This window comes from Balaenoptera physalus (genome assembly GCF_965194825.1).
Source record: "Balaenoptera physalus genome assembly, chromosome: 20".
NCBI lineage: Eukaryota > Metazoa > Chordata > Mammalia > Artiodactyla > Balaenopteridae > Balaenoptera > Balaenoptera physalus.
This window is the reverse complement of record NC_138901.1, coordinates 15,065,693-15,083,050: the sequence shown is the minus strand read 5'-3', so window position 1 is coordinate 15,083,050 and position 17,358 is coordinate 15,065,693. Positions and strand designations below refer to the sequence as shown.

Here is a 17,358-nt window from a genome sequence, read left to right as displayed (position 1 = left end):
CCAAATATTTGTTTTTTTGAATGTGCTGTGAGAGATGCTAGGCCATCTTTTTTGAATGACACAGCCTCTGTCTTTATGCTTACTTTCTTAAAGGCAATTACAATAGCGTAAGATAAGCGCTTTGATGAAGAAAGTGCTAGGTGCTCTGGTACCCAGATTTAGGGGTTTCTGCTTGGAAAGGCTTCCTGAAGGGAGCAATGTTTAGGCTTAGTTCTTCCCTGAAAGAATGGGGGTGGGGCAAGAATGGAGGAGAGAAGTGTTCGAGACAGAGAAAATAGCACATGCAGGGGTTAGAGGCAAAAGAGAGTCATATTTGAGGAACTTCCGGTGGTTCTGTGTGGCCAGAACACAGAATCTGAATGATGGGGTTGTTGAAACTGAGAAATGGAAAAACTTGTGGCTGGAAAAGGAACGGCCTGGGTCCTGAAGAGCCTTCTTAGCTACATTCAGGTATTCGACTTGTCCTAAGGGTGATGGGAAACTCTAAAGTTTTTAAGCAGAGCATGACAGGATCAGGTATCCGTTTTAAAGGATCACCCTGGGATGGGAGTGATCTTAAGAGGCTGTTACACTAAGTAATCCAAGTGAGAGATTTTGGGGGTTGGAACTAGGATGGTGGAGCTGGGGCTGGGAGAGGAGTGGACAGATTGGAGACATGGTCAAGATTAGCTGTGGGGGAAGGGAAATGGAGAGGAAGAGCTCTCCAAGTTAGATAACTCAAAAGCATCCAACTCGGGGAACTGAAGATGGAGAGAGGATATAGAGAGCTATGGAGGAAAATGATCAGGTCAGTTTGGACCTGTAGAATTTGAGGTGCCTGTGGGATGCTCAGTGGGTGATGCCTCTGAAGTTCAGAAGAAAGCCCAGTACGGTAAATGCAGCATGGGAATGCTTGAGATGGCTGGTTAAGCAGCAGGCGACAGAAATGAAGCCCTCAAAGAAAGCAGTTGGTAGGAAAGTAGAAGAAAAATCAGAAGGCTCTTTTCAGCTAAAGACTTAATGTAGTTGTATTGCATGTGCTACTACGTACGAGGCACTGTTCTAAGTGCTGGTGATAGCGCAGTGAGCAGGACAAAATCCCTCTTCCTACACGGCTTATGTTCATTGTAGTTGGAGGAAAGACAATAAGTATATAATTTCAGGCACTATGAAGAAAAATAAGGCAGAATATGGAAATACAGAATGATGGAGGGGAGAGGGGCTATTTTGGATGGTGTGTTTACGCGCTCTGAATAGTTGACATCTGAGCAGAGACCTGAATGAAATGCAAGAATTAGCTGTGGGAACATCTTAGGGAAGAGCATTCTAGGCAGAACAAATGGCAAGTGCAGAGGTCCTGAGCTTGGTTCAAAGTATGGTGAGAAGGCCAGTGTGGCTGGAGCGATTGAGGGAGGAGGAGAGTTGAGGTAGGAGAGGATGGCTGGAGCCAGCTCCTGTTGGGCCTGGAAGATTCTATTCTAAGTGTGATGGGAAGCCATTGGAGGGTTGAGAGCAGGGGAGTGACATGATCTGAATTACATTTTACAAGGATCACTCTGGCTGCTGTGTGGAGAATCATTTGCTGGGTGGCCACAGAGGAAACAGGGAAACCAGTTAGGAGGCTAGGGCAGTTATACAGTAGAGAGGGTGGTGGCTTGCACTGGGGTGGAAGTGGTGAGAAGTAGTTGGATTCAGATACATTTTGAAAGGAGAGCTGAAAAGACTTGCTGGATGACTGGATATAGGGATGTTAGGGAAAGAGTAAAATCAAGGAAGACGCCTCCTAGGTTTGTATTTTAACAATTGGGAAAACAGAGGAGCAAGTTTTGTGGGGGAAGGGGGAAAGAATCAAGAGTTCAGTGTAAAACACATTAAGTTGGAGTTGTGTTTTAGACATTCCAAGAGAAGCTGCTGAATGGACCTTTGAATACAGGCAAGTATTCCTAAATCTAGGAGTGGGTGCTACATTTCCACTGGCATAAATGTTTTTTTTTTTTTTAATATTTATTTCACAGCTCAATAAAATTAAGGGTCAGATCTGAGCCTCAGATTGGCAGATTGTGACCTCCAGCACTGGCCTATTACACACATTCTTAACAGGGTGATATCCCCAACAGGATGAAAAATGATTCTTACGAGGTGAAAAAAATCTTCGATAATATGATGGTATATGGGCTTCAAAGCTCAGCCCTACCTGACAAAATCTTATCCCTTAATATTTAATTTCTCACATTAAGGAGAATTTAAATTTAATTAAGTAATTAAAAATTTTCTCCTTGGGGGGTGATAATGAAAAAAACAGTTGAGAAATGTGCAAGAACATGGCCTTTGGGTGTCAGAAAGCCCTGATGTGGATCCTGGCTTTACCACTTGGACATGATACTTACCTTCTCTGAGCTTCACCTTCACCATTCAAACACCAGTACTACTACTTACCTCAAAGTTACTGAAAAGAATACAATGATGTGTATAAAATTGATGACTGAATAAAAAAAAGTTACTGAAAAGATTGAGAGGATGTGCCTGGCATATAGAAAATGACTGATAAATATTAGTTCTCCGCTTTACCTCCCGTTCCCAGAAAAGAGAAGTTATTATAGTTAAGGAACTACCATAAACTGGGTAGGGATCAACTCAAGTGGGAAAATGACAGACTTAAAAGCTTGTTGGAGGAAAAAAATAACAGGACAAGGGGCCTGATTGAATGGTGGGGGTGGGGGGGGAGGGGTGAGGGTAAACAAAGAGAGAAGAGAGAAATCTAAGGTAATTCTTAAGAGGTTTGATACCAAGGCAAAGCCACCACTAAAGGTTCTTAGTTTACAGTTGAAAGCGACAGGAGGAAGATGATTCTGGCGTCTGATTTATATTACAGTAGAACAGAGGCCAGAGGAAGGGAACCCGGATTGTGGACGACTTGGAATCTGAAGATCTGGGTGTATAACATGTTGAACAATGGGGGTTGGGAAAATTAATTATGGTCATCTCTATTTTGAAATATGCAGCCAGTACAATTGTTTTGGAACAATATTCAGTGGCCCCGGAAAACACTTATGATAAAATGTAAGCACACTACAAAACAATGTGAAGCCGTTTTTATCAAACGTTGTATATTTAGGTAGGAAAGATAAAATTATCTCTGGGGTGGAAGTTTTATTTTTATTTTTTTCAATTTTAATACAAAGAGCTTGTATTGCTTTTATGACCAGGAAAAAAAAAAAAGTTTTCTTCCCGAAAGAACCTCTCTGGCTTTGCACTTAATGGTTTCGGCCCTGGCCAGCAGATTCCTAGGACCCACTTTCCGGCACTATCTCAGCCCCTTGGAGAGTGTGGCCCTGGAGGTGTGAGACCCAGGAAAAGGCGGGCAGTGGTAAGCCGCTCCTGCCTCCCGGCAAGCGCAGCGTCTGGACCGGAGGACTTGCCTGGGGATCCGGCGGCAGAGGTGGCCACATGCCGGCAAGCGCTCAGAGCCAGAACCTTCCCCGCTTATTACGCGCCCGGTGTGGGCACAGGGAGGGGCAGGACCTCAGCCTCAGAGACCGCCGAGAGCCGGGAGGGCAGGAGGCCAAGGGGCCCCTCCAGCCGCCTTCCCAAACTCCAGCCCCAAAGTAGCCGGCGGGGAACCGCGCCAGCCCGCGCGCCCGCCGAGCCTTGGGTGACTGACGGGAGGTGGGAATGTGGGCGGAGCCTCAAGCGCGAGCTGTGATTGGAGCGACCCACACCTCCCAGGGAGAGAGGGAGGGCAAGCCTGCGAGGGATGCGCAGAGGAGGGTGCTCAGAGCCCTCTATGTGATTGGCTAGCAGCGGAGTGAACCGGGCGCTGTTTCAATGATTGGCAGGCGGTAGACAGCCCTCGGAAACTGCCTTGCCTTCGCCTATTGGCATCCTGCGAGAGTAGGCGGGATTGGTTCATCAAGTGGTGCTGATGATTAGCTGGCGGCTGAGAGTTAGGATGTTGGAGAGAGAGCGGGGGAGAAGGAGGGGCGGCAGGGGCAGCGACTTCCTCCTTGTTATTGGCTGGTGAAGTGAGTGGGGGGTGGTACCAAGGTCCAGCGATTGCCTAGGATTGGCGGGCGCTGGGGTGAGTGACAGACAAGGGGGCGAGCTGCGCGACCAGCGGTTTGTTTTTCGGAGCGTTCCTGAGGTGGAGAACGGCGGCCGGACCGAGCGACTGGGGGACTGAGGGACTGGCGGTCGGGCGGGCCGAGCGGCGCCGCCGAGGCCGGGCTGGGCCGAGCCGAGGAGCGCCGGGGATGTAGCGGGCCACCCTGCCCATGCCACAGCGCCCGGCTGCGGGCGGAGCCGGAGCCGGAGCCTGGGGAGGCGGCGGGGGCCCTGAGCGCAGCCCGCGCCCCCTGCGCGGAGCCAGGCCCGCTGCCGTCCCCGCCGCCCGGGCCCCCGGCATGCAGCCCCGGCTGCGGAGGTGACACTCGGGCCCAAGACGCCGCCGCCGCCATCGCCACCATGGGTGAGTGTCGCCACCGCCCCGGCCTGTGCCCGCGCTGCTTCGTGTTGCCCCGCCCCGGACTGAGGGGAGGAGGACCCTGGGCCGCCGCCTGACAGGCATGGACAGCCAGCCGGGCCGGGGCTGCGGACCGCCGGCGCCCGCCCGCCCTCCTCGCGGCTTAGCGGCTCCGCGGCCCGGGCGGGGGTTCTGGCTTCTCGGCCCGCCGGGGCGGACCCGGCCGACGGAGCCCACTCGGCAGCCCCCTTCCGGGCCGCGCGGCCGGCTCATCCCAAGGAAGCGGCGGCGGGTCGAGGGCCATTGCTCGGCGGGGCAGCCCGCTGCGGGCCGAGCGAGCCGGACCGCGAGCCCGAGGGCGGGGGAGCGCGAGCGCAGTGTGGGGCCCGGGCTGGAGGCTGGTGCAGGCCCAGCTGCTGTTGTGTCTTTTCCTTGATTTGCTTTTTTTTCCTGCCTGTGTCATTTCCTTCCCTTTGCTCACACAAGCTGGCCTGTGAGAGTTCCCGGGGCTTGCTCTCGAGCCCTGTGCGCGCCCCAGCGCAGGGGGGAGGGCGTGCAGAGAGATAGGTTGGGAGGTGATTAAAACGGCAATCACTGTTATCAACCGCGCGGTTGAGAAATGCGAGCTGCACGCAGATTGCTGGAGGTTAGGAATTGGTCGCGGGCTGCCAGATATAATACACATCCTACCTTTCGAAAAATCTTGTTGCAGTGTTTTACATCCATTATTTTAATCTAGCTGTATCCCTGAAATTATGTAACTTCTGAAAGAGAGAAACATTCACTACAGAAAAGAATCTCTATGAAATCATTTCCTTTTTAATCGATATTTGCAATTTCTGTTGTGAAGATGTAATCTAAGAAAAGCTTTTAATGTCTTCCACACGCAGCATTTGAACTGAATTATATTTCAGGTCCTTTTTGGTAATTTACCAAATGACTATTGGACTAGATTAAGTAGCAAATAACATTTTAGATGTACTTTGCTTCTCTTGTTGGATCAGTTATTTTGATAGTGTTTGCAGTGGCAAGTTTTGCAGAGTATTTGGTATTGTCATAAATAAGGGGTAAACGTCAGTAAAAAGATCATTTGCACAGCCATTGATGGAATCTGTGAAGAGGGAACATTAATGTTTGCTTTGCCCTATAGCAAGGTCAAGTCGTTTTTGTAGGCGGTTAAATGTTTGCTGTGTCACATGGGGCAGATATTCTTTTGCGGCCCATCTTTACACTCTGGCTTTGAATGAATTACCTTGTTCTGTTCCATGCTGCCCCTCATACAGTAAGAGATGGGTTTGTTCATTTGTTGGGCTTACTGTTTCCTTCCCATGCTTTACTTCAGAAGTGCTTGCTTTTCTGGGAAACGTCTGTGACAGTAAGCAGAAAAGGAACCCAGTGAGGCCTGGTATTTAAATACATAATTCACCAAATACTCATTGAACATTTACTATAAATGGGGCACATAATTCTTCTTGTCCTCCCCAGGTTTCACACATTAATTTTGTGTTCTGGAATTTGATGATTGAACTAAATCTTTGAATTGATTTGTGAGCCTACACTTGCGATAATCTTTCTAAGTCTTTCCTTTTTGTCCTGCGGGGACAGTCTTAAGTCCCAAAGGGGAATGTGAAATACTTGAGGGTGTGCAGACCTCCTACTCCCCACTTTCTCAACTGCTAAATCAGTTAGAGTGTCCGGATGCGTTGACTACGTTTCATGCCTAACAATAAAATAGATGTCAGCCTGTTTTCACATTTCAAGATATTTTCAAAAAGTTGAAGTGTGTGAGTATACGGAGAGACAATGATGAGGAGGAAAGGAACTATATAGGTAGGGTCCAGAGCCCCAAAGGAAGAAGAACCAAAAACTCAGTGTCTTCTCATTTGTCCCCATGTCAGTTTTTACTTGAAGAAAGTGAGACAGTGAGGGGAGAATTAACTTGCCTGGTGGTTGCAGTATATTAGGCAAGCTGATTTAAGAACCACTGCCTGGCTTTCTTCAGCACTCTCCCCTCATACCATTCTCGGTTTCCTTTTAGTAGATGACCTTGACATGCAATTAGAGCTGATACTGAATTCTCTTAGAACCTGGCCTTTAGTTTGCTTTGTATAGGGCTCAGCAAGCATATATGTACAAACACAGACACACAGAGTCTCTCTTAAATACTAGTTTCCATTTTGGTGATATAAATGATGAAAAATCAAATTCCCAGGTTAGTATGCTTTAGTTGCTGCATGCAGTCCTAAATAAATTCAAGTGGTAATAAGAGAGAAGCATAGACTTATTAATATTTTTTTATACTTGTTAAACTCCAGCCCAGTGAGGAGAGGACTAAAACTAATTTGAGTCCCTGCCCTGCAGGTTCCTTGGTTAATAGTCATATTTTCCTGAGCTGTTCTAAGCCCCAGACTCAAGCTTGTTTGACAACTTGGGTTGGTAATGAAAACAGGTCAGATTTTGTATTGGCTGTTAGCCCCAGTAAATTTCTAGTGGAAATTACACTTATCCTTGTAAATAATAGGAAATAGTCTTTTTTTTTTTTTTTTTTTTGGCTTTGATACTATGTGGTTATAAAAAAAAAAATTTGGGCTTGACTGGTCATTTTTTCTTGGTCACACCAAAATTCTCTCCTAGTTTTAGTAATTACAGTGGCAAATGCTGTTAATAACACCTAAGATTAATTTACTAGTGTTTATTTGGACTCTATAAATGCAATCTAAAATTTAGTGGGAAGTATTACTGAAAAATATGCAACAACTTGGAAATGTTACTGGAAACGATCATGAACTGAGTATAGGATTTAGGATGTTGTGGTTCTGGTTTGATAACTTGGTTTGAAGTCAGAATCATTGTGATCTACAGATGACTTGTGTCTCTAGGGTTTCAAGGCTGTTGGGAGCTCCCAATTAGACCAATCTCAATTCAGTTTGGCTAGAATCTGACCACCTGTGTATACTCTAAATAGTTAGCAACTGTTTTGATTGAAATTGGGATCACAGTTTAACGAATCAATATGGCTATGTCACGACTAGATTTCTGATACTTTACAAAATGATGGTTGGTTTCTAAAACTGAATTTTAGGCATTTGTAAAAAGTAAGTATCAGTCCAACTTAGTGTTACTTAGGGGAATACATAGAGGAAGAAGCAGTTTTCTTGGTTCTGACTATGTAAGCTATCCATTTTTTCTTTGCCCATTTATTGAGCATCTCTTATGTGTCAGATATAGTGTTAGGCCCTGTACATACGTTTATCCTGTGTTTAAGAAGTTACAGTTAGGTGAGGTGAACCAAAAACATGTAAACAAATAAGTGCAATGAGGTGTTATAGGTACTTCGTCAAAACTGTAAAGGTACATAGGAGGGAGAGATCAATTCTGTAGTTTTGGGATTGACATACATTATCCTATAGTCCTCAGACCTCTAAGGTTAATTTCATTAACCATTAAAATAAAATATGATGGTGATATATTGATTTTTATGAGGAAGCAATAGCTTACTTTATAATATGTATTTTTAAATTTTAAGTCATCAGTTAATATTGAAGGGCAGTTATATCCCAGAAACAGAAAAATAAACACCAGAATTTGACTTTGAGATCTAGCAAAGATTCAACCAGGGCCTTGAAGGAAAAAGGAAAAATGTTTCTTGTAAATTGAGGATCAGACCTTTTTGCTTATACTTACTATGAAATGATGTTTGCCCAGGTATGGAGAGGGTGGAGGCAGTGCGAGTATGTAACATGTCATGAACAGTAAGAGAGTAAAATCTGACTCACAGACGCTCTGCAGCACAGGATCTCCTGAGTGAGCAGTGTGATCAGATGATCTGGCAGAGTTGGGTAGAGCAAGGTGAAGAAGTAGTTTGTTAAATGAAAACAAAGATTAAATTTGGGGGTTGTATATATGGAAAAGAGTGAGTGTCTGGCATCATGCAGGACAACAATGTTTATCGAAGGACATGTTGCTTCTGGAAACTTTTCTGGGTTTTTAGCCAAGGGAATTTGTAAATGGGAGTGCCTTCAGACCCTGCTTTTAGATAGAAGTAATAGCTCAGTCTGGAAGAGTGACTTCCTGCTGGGACTAATGAGAGACGAGTGTGTTGCCTGGCAGCCCCCATGCCTTAGGTCAGGGTATGGGGAGAAGGAAAAGTACACGCCGCTGGATAATTACGGATAGCTGTCTGCTTGAGACTGCTGTCTTAGAGCTTCCACTTTTTAAGCCTGAACTGTAAACCTTGTTTCATAGATCCCTTCTTTTCTTTTTCTATGAATATTCCTCACCTCTAGATCCTTAACCTCCTAATCTCTAGAGTTAACTTCTTTCTCTGTGCTTCTTTCTGGTAGCTTTTAAGTGTGTCAGACCACCCCCATCCTTCGGAAATCTTTTCAAGGTTATAGCATACTATTACCTCTGCCTCAACTTGTTCACGTGTAAAGTTCATAAATGAATTGTTGATTTCCACTACTTCCAATTTTCCTTTAATCTCCAGCTTCTCTATTCCCTGTAAAATTGTTTCTGCCTCTGCTACCCTGTTGGACCTGCCTGGCCTCTGCCTGCCCCTGCTGTTCTTTGGTCTGAGCTTCTGTGGTGTCACTCTTGTTTTTTCCCAGTCCTCTTAAAGGCTTCTGTACCAGCACACCTTCTTCCTACTCTACTTGACAGCATTACTGTTCACTGAGGATCAGTCCCTGACCTTCTTTTCTTTTCCTCCACCGCTCACTTGCTTTCATGTCCTTCTCCTTTATTTGTAAAGCTCTCTTGCATAGATGGAACAGCTTGCTTCTCTGGAAAACTCTTTATTCTGTAAAATCATCTATATAATCTCTTGCTACTCACACTGTAAAAAAAAATTTTTTACACGTGTGTTTATGTATTCTGGTTTGTATCTTGTCTAATTCAGTCTCTTTATTTGTGTAACCTTGTATTTGTGTGTTTTGTCTTTTTACCCCTAGAGTTTGAATACCTTAAAGTATCTTTCAAAACTGTCTAATGTATAATACATGATAGGTATTCAGTAAATGGTTATTGTTAATGATTAATAATAAAAATTCAGAAATACAATAAATATTAGGATAGATTGTGGCCTCCAGTCTTTTCCCATTAACCTTTTCTCCATTGCTAATAATAGCCAGCATTTTTTTCAACATTAACCTTTTCTCCATTGCTAATAATAATAGCCAGCATTTTTTTCAGCATTACTAAGTGTTAGGTACCATGAGGAATAATTTGTAAGGTTTTTTGTTTATTTGTTTGTTTTTTCCCTTAAGTTTCACAGCAGCTCTGTGTAATGATACTTTTATTATCTCCATTTTACAGATGAGGAAATTGAGGTTTAGGGACAATAAGTAATTTGTTTAAGGCCTCTTAAAGCCAGGTCTTTCTGACTCCAAAGTCCATATAACTGACTACTGCACTCTAAGAAAGCTGCTATTTGTTTTTAAAAGGTTTGTTTGTTTGTTTTTATTTTTTAAGGAATGCGTACGGTAGCACAGATAATTCAGTTAAAATCCCAATCCAGGAAGAAATGCCTAAAAGAACCACTCGATTTGCTTCCTGTCTTTATCCATGTTCTCAGTTTGAAGTATCAGTTTAAGAACCAGGGCTTCCCTGGTGGTACAGTGGTTAGGAATCCGCCTGCCAATGCAGGGGACACGGGTTTGAGCCCTGTTCTGGGAAGATCCCACACGCTAAACCCGTGCGCCACAACTCCTGAGCCCGCGCGCCTAGAGCCCGTGCTCCGCAACAAGAGAGGCCACTGCAATGAGAAGCCCGCACACCACAACGAAGAGTAGACCCCGCTCGCCGCAACTAGAGAAAGCCCGCGCACAGCAACGAAGACCCAACGCAGCCAAAAATAAATAAATAAAATAAATAAATTTATTAAAAAAAAAAAAGAACCCGTTTGCCTCTAGAAGTATATGCAACTTTGACACAAAATCAGATTCTATTACTTTGTTTCACTTGTGTCAGTTGTCCCAGATTTCAAGAGATAGAACCAAACCATTCCTCTAGTGTGTTCTCAGCACTGGAACTACCAAACAAGTTTTTATCCATTAAGTAATGCCAGGCATTGGTTAGCTTCCTGGAAACAGAATTTGTCAACCTGATAAACCAGCTCTTATAATAGCATCATCTTATACAGAATTAGAAACAATTTCTTTAGTCATACTTGTCATGGATTTGACTTGAAAAGCATGTGCGTATGTCTTGTGTGTGTATATTCACATCCATCTTGTTTCAATATCTGAGTTGAGACAACTGAAATTCTCAATTCTAAGGCTGATTACCTTGATACTGAAAACTACATGCATTCTGCTGTTAGGACTATCACTGAATGCTCCTCAGAAAACACCCACCTAGTCATAATCATGATGACCCCAATTTACTGTTACAGTTGGCCCAATAAATTTATACATATGTAATATTTAATGATATATAAGCCAATTTAGTATATAAGCCTATATATATGTGTTATACATATATATAAGCTAGTCATCCTAGCTTAGATGTTATGCTCTAGTTTTAAAATCTTGGTTGGGAGGTTAAAAAACAAAACAAAAACCAAGCAAGTTCCCTTTAAGGAGCCTATAGGTAAATTGTGAGAAAGTATAAAATAATTGATGGGATGTATGTGTTTTAATTTTGACAGATGTCTTTCTGTAGACACCCACTTCCTCATTCGTTATCTCATTTACCTCATTCTTTTCATACTACAACGATATCACTCTCGTATGTATTTTGAAGTGGAATTAGTTGGGAAGCTACTTTACTGGTGTTTTTCCTGCAAGTCTTAAATCTAATTTTACTTTTCTGAGCAGACAAAAATCTCTTCAGGGGCACCCTTCTCCTTCCTTTCCTGCACCTCCTCAGAGGGCATGTAGGGCACCCGAGCAGATTTGGTCTAGGAAGAGGGGAGAGGCAAATAACGCCGCTTTACTTCCTATACTCCATGCTGCTCTTTCCTTTCCACAGGGTGTTAGAATATTTTCAAGGGACAGTGATAAAGCGCAGAAGATAGGCAAACTCTGTGGGTGGAGTCTTGTACTTCTTTTAAGGTGTGCCGCAAGTCCCTAAGTGACTCATTTGTCACTAAAGCAAGTGTAACAGCTCATTCCTCATGTTTCTTTGCAGATCAGCAGATTTATTTCCAACTCCCCAGTGCTATTTGAGTAGACAAGGATCTCTTGAAGGACCTAGGAGGATTTTGCAAAACATGGAATTGGGCTGGTTTAGGTTCTGGGTTTTGGCCAGTTGTCTTCAATGCATGAGAACTCTAGTGCTCTATGCTATGTCAAGAAAGGGGGATTAAAAGTAATACCAGTAAGGCAGAGACAATGCATTGCTTGGTCAGTTAGGGAAGAAAAACAATAGAACTGCCTTTTGACTTCCCTGTGGGAAGCAGAAGGCCTATAAACTTGTAAAGAGTTGGGAGGGGGCATTCAGAGGCTAGGCTTGTAAAGCAACTTTTGTTCAAAGCAGCGACCTGAGGTCCTTGTTTGGTACCTTTTAAGTATGCTCTCCTGTGTACGATAGTTTAGGAATAAGTCTGACTGACTCTGTCCCATAATCAGCTCTCCCATGAATTCATCTTTTCACTCAGTACCCTGCTACACTGTGCTGTGTTGTTCTTCACTCCAACTTTTCATCTATTTTTCCTGGTTGAGTTTCTCTGGCACTGGAAGAATTGGTCTTTTTGAACACCTCCCTTGCCCCCAGTGAATTGGTAGGTATTGCTGCCAGAAATCTGATTGGAGAGCTGTTAAGAATCCATTAAAATTCAAATCGCCACAGTCTGACCTCAGTTATCTACTTTTCACAGATAGCAAATTCATGTGATTATAGTTACAGGGTCTCTCATTTCACCTGGGCAGAACTCCCTGAGTATTAGTCATATAATTTGTGAAAGTACTTCTGTGGTCTGTATTAAAGTACCTTAGCCCATGTGCTCTCTTTCTTTGCAGACGAACAGGAGGCATTGAACTCAATCATGAAGGATCTGGTGGCCCTCCAGATGAGCCGACGTCCCCGGGTGCCTGGATATGAGACCATGAAGAACAAAGAAACGGGTCACCCAAATAGGCAGGTGTGTGCAGCCATGGCTGTTAACTAAATTTGTTGGGGAGGGGTTTTCAGGTGGGAAATATGTGAGAAGCCAATGATACTCTGATACAGGCTTGAATGCTGTTGGTCCCTTCCCTTAACAGTCTGTTAAATGGTAAGTGATATGTACTAACCAGGTGTGGGTCGTGATCTGGAGTCCCAATGCCTTGTGCATCTCACCTTGTAAATAGTGTTTCATCTGTGGAGAGTAAGAATAATTTCTTCGCTAATTATGGGGACAGTATTCATATACTTTTTCCTTTACTGATCATTTGGCAAATATTTTATCCAGATTCACGATCCCTAACTCAGAAACTTTTTAGCTATCTTACAGTATATACTCAGGAAAAATTAATTAATTTTAGTATTGGTTTATTTAAAATGTAATTAGGAAGGGAAATTTATTTAATAAAACAACATATACTGAAAGTAACAATGAGTGATTTTGTTATTGTTGTTTACAGTTGTTTCCCCCCATTAACTCAGGTAGTTGAGAGTGCCTGTTTTATTGAGAGTTGTGTGCTTCTTTAGGAAAACAGCTTCTATTTTGTTAACATTTAAACTTGTGCGCTGTTGAGAACCTTCTTCTCGCTTCCAGTGTCACTGACCTCCCTGTTGCCTAGGCCGTTTGGCCCACAGAGAGGAGTGAGTGACGGGGAGCTTTCCTTCCTAGTGGGTATCAGATGGCTGAGTTTGGTGTGTTTGATGATATCCTTCCTTGTGGTTCTCTTCGTTATCAGCTAACCTTCTCTCTCCTCATTTGCACCTTGTCTACGAATTCTTCAGAAGTACTCTTGGTTCCTGGAGAAAGTATAAGGGGCTAGAACTTTTTCTGTCTGAGGTTGGCTAGATATAGCCTCCCAGAGTATTTCCTGCCTTTAGGAAAACTAGGGACCCCAAGTCCTTTTGTTTCAGTTATAACATAAGGAATAGTTTAGAAAGCTGCTTTTATTTTTTGTGTTTACCTTACAGAACTAAGGGAACAACAGAATAGGGCCCATTCTTGTTCTGTTTTCATACATTATTCTAATCGTGTGGGTTCTCACTTGCTGTAACTCACTTCTATTCAAAGCTGCTTTTGGAAGGAGCATTTTACCAGAAGTGAATCCCCTCCCCCAGGCTTGAGCCTAATGACCTCACTTTCCTTCCTGTCTTCCTATGTGGAGTGTGCTTGTTAACGCTGCTCCAGTCAGCTGATCTTTCTCCAAATGGGACTATTAGCGTGGATGTCAGTTAGTAGGTGAAAAGGGGAAACTTTCTTGAGTTGGAAGGCCCAAAGGGACTCTGCCGAGAAGAGGAGGGGTGGAGTGGTCTCTGATCATTCCTTGAAGGGAGATTACCTTTCAGGAATCCTGTTTAGGCCTAAAAGCTATTATAAGAAAAATCCTGATCTTTTACCATGCCTGCTGCTGTGTTATTGGGGTGAAGGCAGTGGTTATGAAGGTAGAGGCCTGTGAAAAGGATTGACTAGTATAGAGGAAATAATCTTAACAAGCAGTACTAGCTCTTTGGACCCACAGTTTACTTGAATATCGTCAAACATTATCTGTTGCATGAAGGATACAAATTATTAACCTCAGTTTTTTTGTTTTTAAAGAAAAAACACAACAGCAGCAGCTCAGCCCTTCTGAACAGCCCCACAGTAACAACAAGCTCATGTGCAGGGGCCAGTGAGAAAAAGAAATTTTTGGTAAGGAACAAAATTACCCGTTAAAGCTAAAATGTGCTTTTAAATCTACTAGTGCTGGAAAAGTGTGGAATTCATTTCCTGGACAAATTGTTTTAGTGGATTTGCAGGGAGCACTGGTTACTCATTACCTGTGTGCTGTCACCATTTCTCACAACAGTATTATTCATAAGCAACCTCGGTCAGTGCTGTCCAGTAAACTTCTGTGATGATAGAAATGTTCTATATTTGTACTGCCCAGTGTAGTTGAGGAACTGAATTTAAAATTTTATTTAATTTTAATTAATTTAAATAGCTACATATGGCTAATGGCTATTGTCTTGGATAGCACAACTTTATATACTGTATAAGAGACTGTTGATTTGTTGGGCAAGAAATTAAGTACATGCTTGGAGATGTGTACATCTCCTTGGTACATTCGTTCCACCACACAGGTCATGAGTTTCTATGCATTGTGATAAGCTCATCAGTGGGAATCCCAGCTAAGAGTCTATTCCAGGGGGCATGGGGATCTGGGGGGAATATGAAGCTTGGAACTAGCATGGCTGTTTAGAAATTGAAGCTCAAAGTTTTATGCTAATATTGGGTAAAAGGGCAATGAAAATGTCAAAATAGCTTCTCTCCTTAATAAAGTCAAGGTTGTAGAATGGTCTCTCCTGGGAAGTATAGCAGATGTTCAGCTTCTGACCAGGAGGAATAGTCTTCAGCAAAATCGTGAAAGCAGGAGGAGAGAGAGAGTCTCAGTGATTGCATTTCCAAGGAAGGATGGGGTGAGATGGGGATGGTGGGAACATTTAGGGGGAGAAGTGTTTACAGCTCAATGTAATGAAAAGAGCCCAGCCTGAGTCTTGAGATGTTAATAATCTGTTAACGTAGGACTTTACAGTTTACACAGTGAATTCCCTTTTGAAAAATTCTTGTTTTTGTTTGCTTGGGCCTAGGATAGGATTAAACGGTTTCCTCCAGTAGCAATTCTTCTGTCAGAAGGTCCATACTTTGGAGGAGAGAGGACTGAAAGATAAAAGCCTAATGTAAATGGCTAAGAGATGCCAAATTGGTCTAAGAAATGTCAAATTGGGCTAAAGATTCAAATTGCAGAGTCCCAGTTGAAAGTACCCAAGTGTTTTGGCCACCAGGAAAGGTGGTTTGTTCAGGGATGGAATGATGTTGGCAGAGGCAAGCAGCGCTTCAGAGTGAGAATGGCAGCGCTGAGATTGGCATAGCCTCATGGGGCTCAAGCTTGGCACAGCAAGGAATGCCACAGGAGCTGGGGGTTCACTGACAGAATCGTGTGGGGGCTGAGGCCTGGAAGAACGGGAAATCGTAATTTAATACCTCTGCTTGGCAAGACTTCAGATATCCTCTTCCCTGAGTAAACAAGCTAGGCAATTAATTGAAAAAGAGAATACATTTGAGAAAAACTAAGCATTCTGAGCAGCTACGGAAGTACAGGGGTATGAGGCGCTTGGTTATTCAACTATTTGCTAAGAGTTAGGATCTGCGCTCTCTGTATTCTCCCACCTGGACATTAGGTCCCTGGAAGCCTGCAGCCAGTTAGAGCTGGCTGCATGTTCTTAGATATGTGTGGCACATCCTCAGCTGGGGCCTGTGGATGGTTTTATAGGCCATGAAGGGCAGACCCTTTAGCAGTCATCAACTAACAGTCCTTTATCAACAGGTGCTATTTCTCTGTGAGGGCGACAGCTTAGTGTAGTGAAAGGAGCACTGGCCCAGAAGTCATTGAGTTGTTAATAATCCATTAACATGGGATTTTACAGTTTAGAGAGTGCTTCCAACAACAACAGTTAACAGCAATAACAACAACTATAAGCTAAACTATAAGCATGTGTATAATACTTTAAAGTTTACAAAGTGCTTATGCAAAGATATTAAGTAGAGCCAGGAAGCAAACCCAGATCGTCTGTCCCGGTCACAGTAATTTTACCATGTGTAAGTCTGATAACCTTTTTAAACCTCAGTTTTTCCATCTGAAAATACAGGCACAGTGTCTACCTCTGAAAGTTGTTGTAAGATCATAGAGTATAAAAGATTTTATACATTGTAAAACAAGGTACGGGTGTAAAGTGGTAGTGACTACATCACTTCTGTTATGTTCGGGCATTGTGGGTATGAGCGCTAGTGAAAGCTTCTAACCAGAAGTATGCAGATTGTCATGGAACTGAAAGGGTTACGGTTTTCTACCTTTATTGGATTGACATTACTATGTATCAGATGGTCCTTTGCAGACTTATGAAGCTAACCTGATATATGAAAGTCCCAGTAGAAGAAAAAATAGAATCCTTATTACCATGGATTCCTGTTTCCCTTGAATCTTATCACGGTGGTAGGTAGAGGCTTGAACAGAGCCCAGGGTCTGGGTCTGACCCTCCAGATGATCACTAGTGGGTGCTTAAGAATGGAAGAGTTGCTTTCTTCATAGCAAGCACTAGAAGGGCAGGCTCTTGGCTATCAGTTATAGAGGAGGAGAATTCTAGGAGCTGTTCCTCCACAGGGTCAGTGATTGAGCAGACTGCCTTTTGCTTTTACTGTGATAGACCTGACTCTTCAGGACTTCCTTTCTCTTTCAAGGGTTGTTGATAAGATAGGCTGGCTAGTTTGAAAATAAAACATAATACAGCATACAAGCCTCATATTCTATTTTGTAAGAAACTTCCTTTTTTTGTGTGGTAGTTTATTAACTAGCAGTAAATAACTAATACACTATTTCATCATTGATTTATTCAGATACTCACTGAGCCCCTGCTGCATGCCAGGCACAATGCTGGGACTGGGGATATAGAAAGAATTAGGGTAGGGAAGAAGGTTGCTTTATAATCACCTCTTCCACTGATCTCTTAGGACTTTCCTGAGTCACACAAATAAAATTATTTTTGTTGCTCTTTTCTTCTCATTTATTTACTTTCTTTGGCAAAATAAGGACTCCAGTGCCAGAGATGTGGGAGCCAAAGGTATATAGCAACTACAGGGAGGGGGAGCACTGCAGAATCAGAGAGCGGGCACCAGAGACAATGGCTAGCTGGGGCCTTTGCCAGGTCAAAGGTTCACAAACCTTTGTTTAATAAAGGTTTTTTTTGAATTCTTGGGAGTCTTCTTGGGTTACATGTTCAGTTGT

At 43.3% G+C, this 17,358-nt stretch overlaps 1 protein-coding gene across 3 annotated transcripts in view; it reads left to right on the top strand.

Annotated features, from left to right (window-relative positions):
- The first annotated feature begins 4,001 nt into the window (after positions 1-4,001).
- Positions 4,002-17,358, top strand: part of MAP3K3 (mitogen-activated protein kinase kinase kinase 3) — a 61,574-nt gene continuing 48,217 nt past the window's right edge. The window contains exons 1-3 of one of the 3 annotated variants that reach the window (XM_082443139.1): positions 4,002-4,444; positions 12,400-12,521; positions 14,136-14,228. In XM_082443139.1, coding sequence (XP_082299265.1) covers positions 4,441-4,444; positions 12,400-12,521; positions 14,136-14,228 — 219 coding nt within the window. In that variant the 5' untranslated portion in view covers positions 4,002-4,440. The remainder of the gene's footprint in view (positions 4,445-12,399; positions 12,522-14,135; positions 14,229-17,358) is intronic. The other 2 variants (XM_082443137.1, XM_082443138.1) reach the window with 2 other exon arrangements.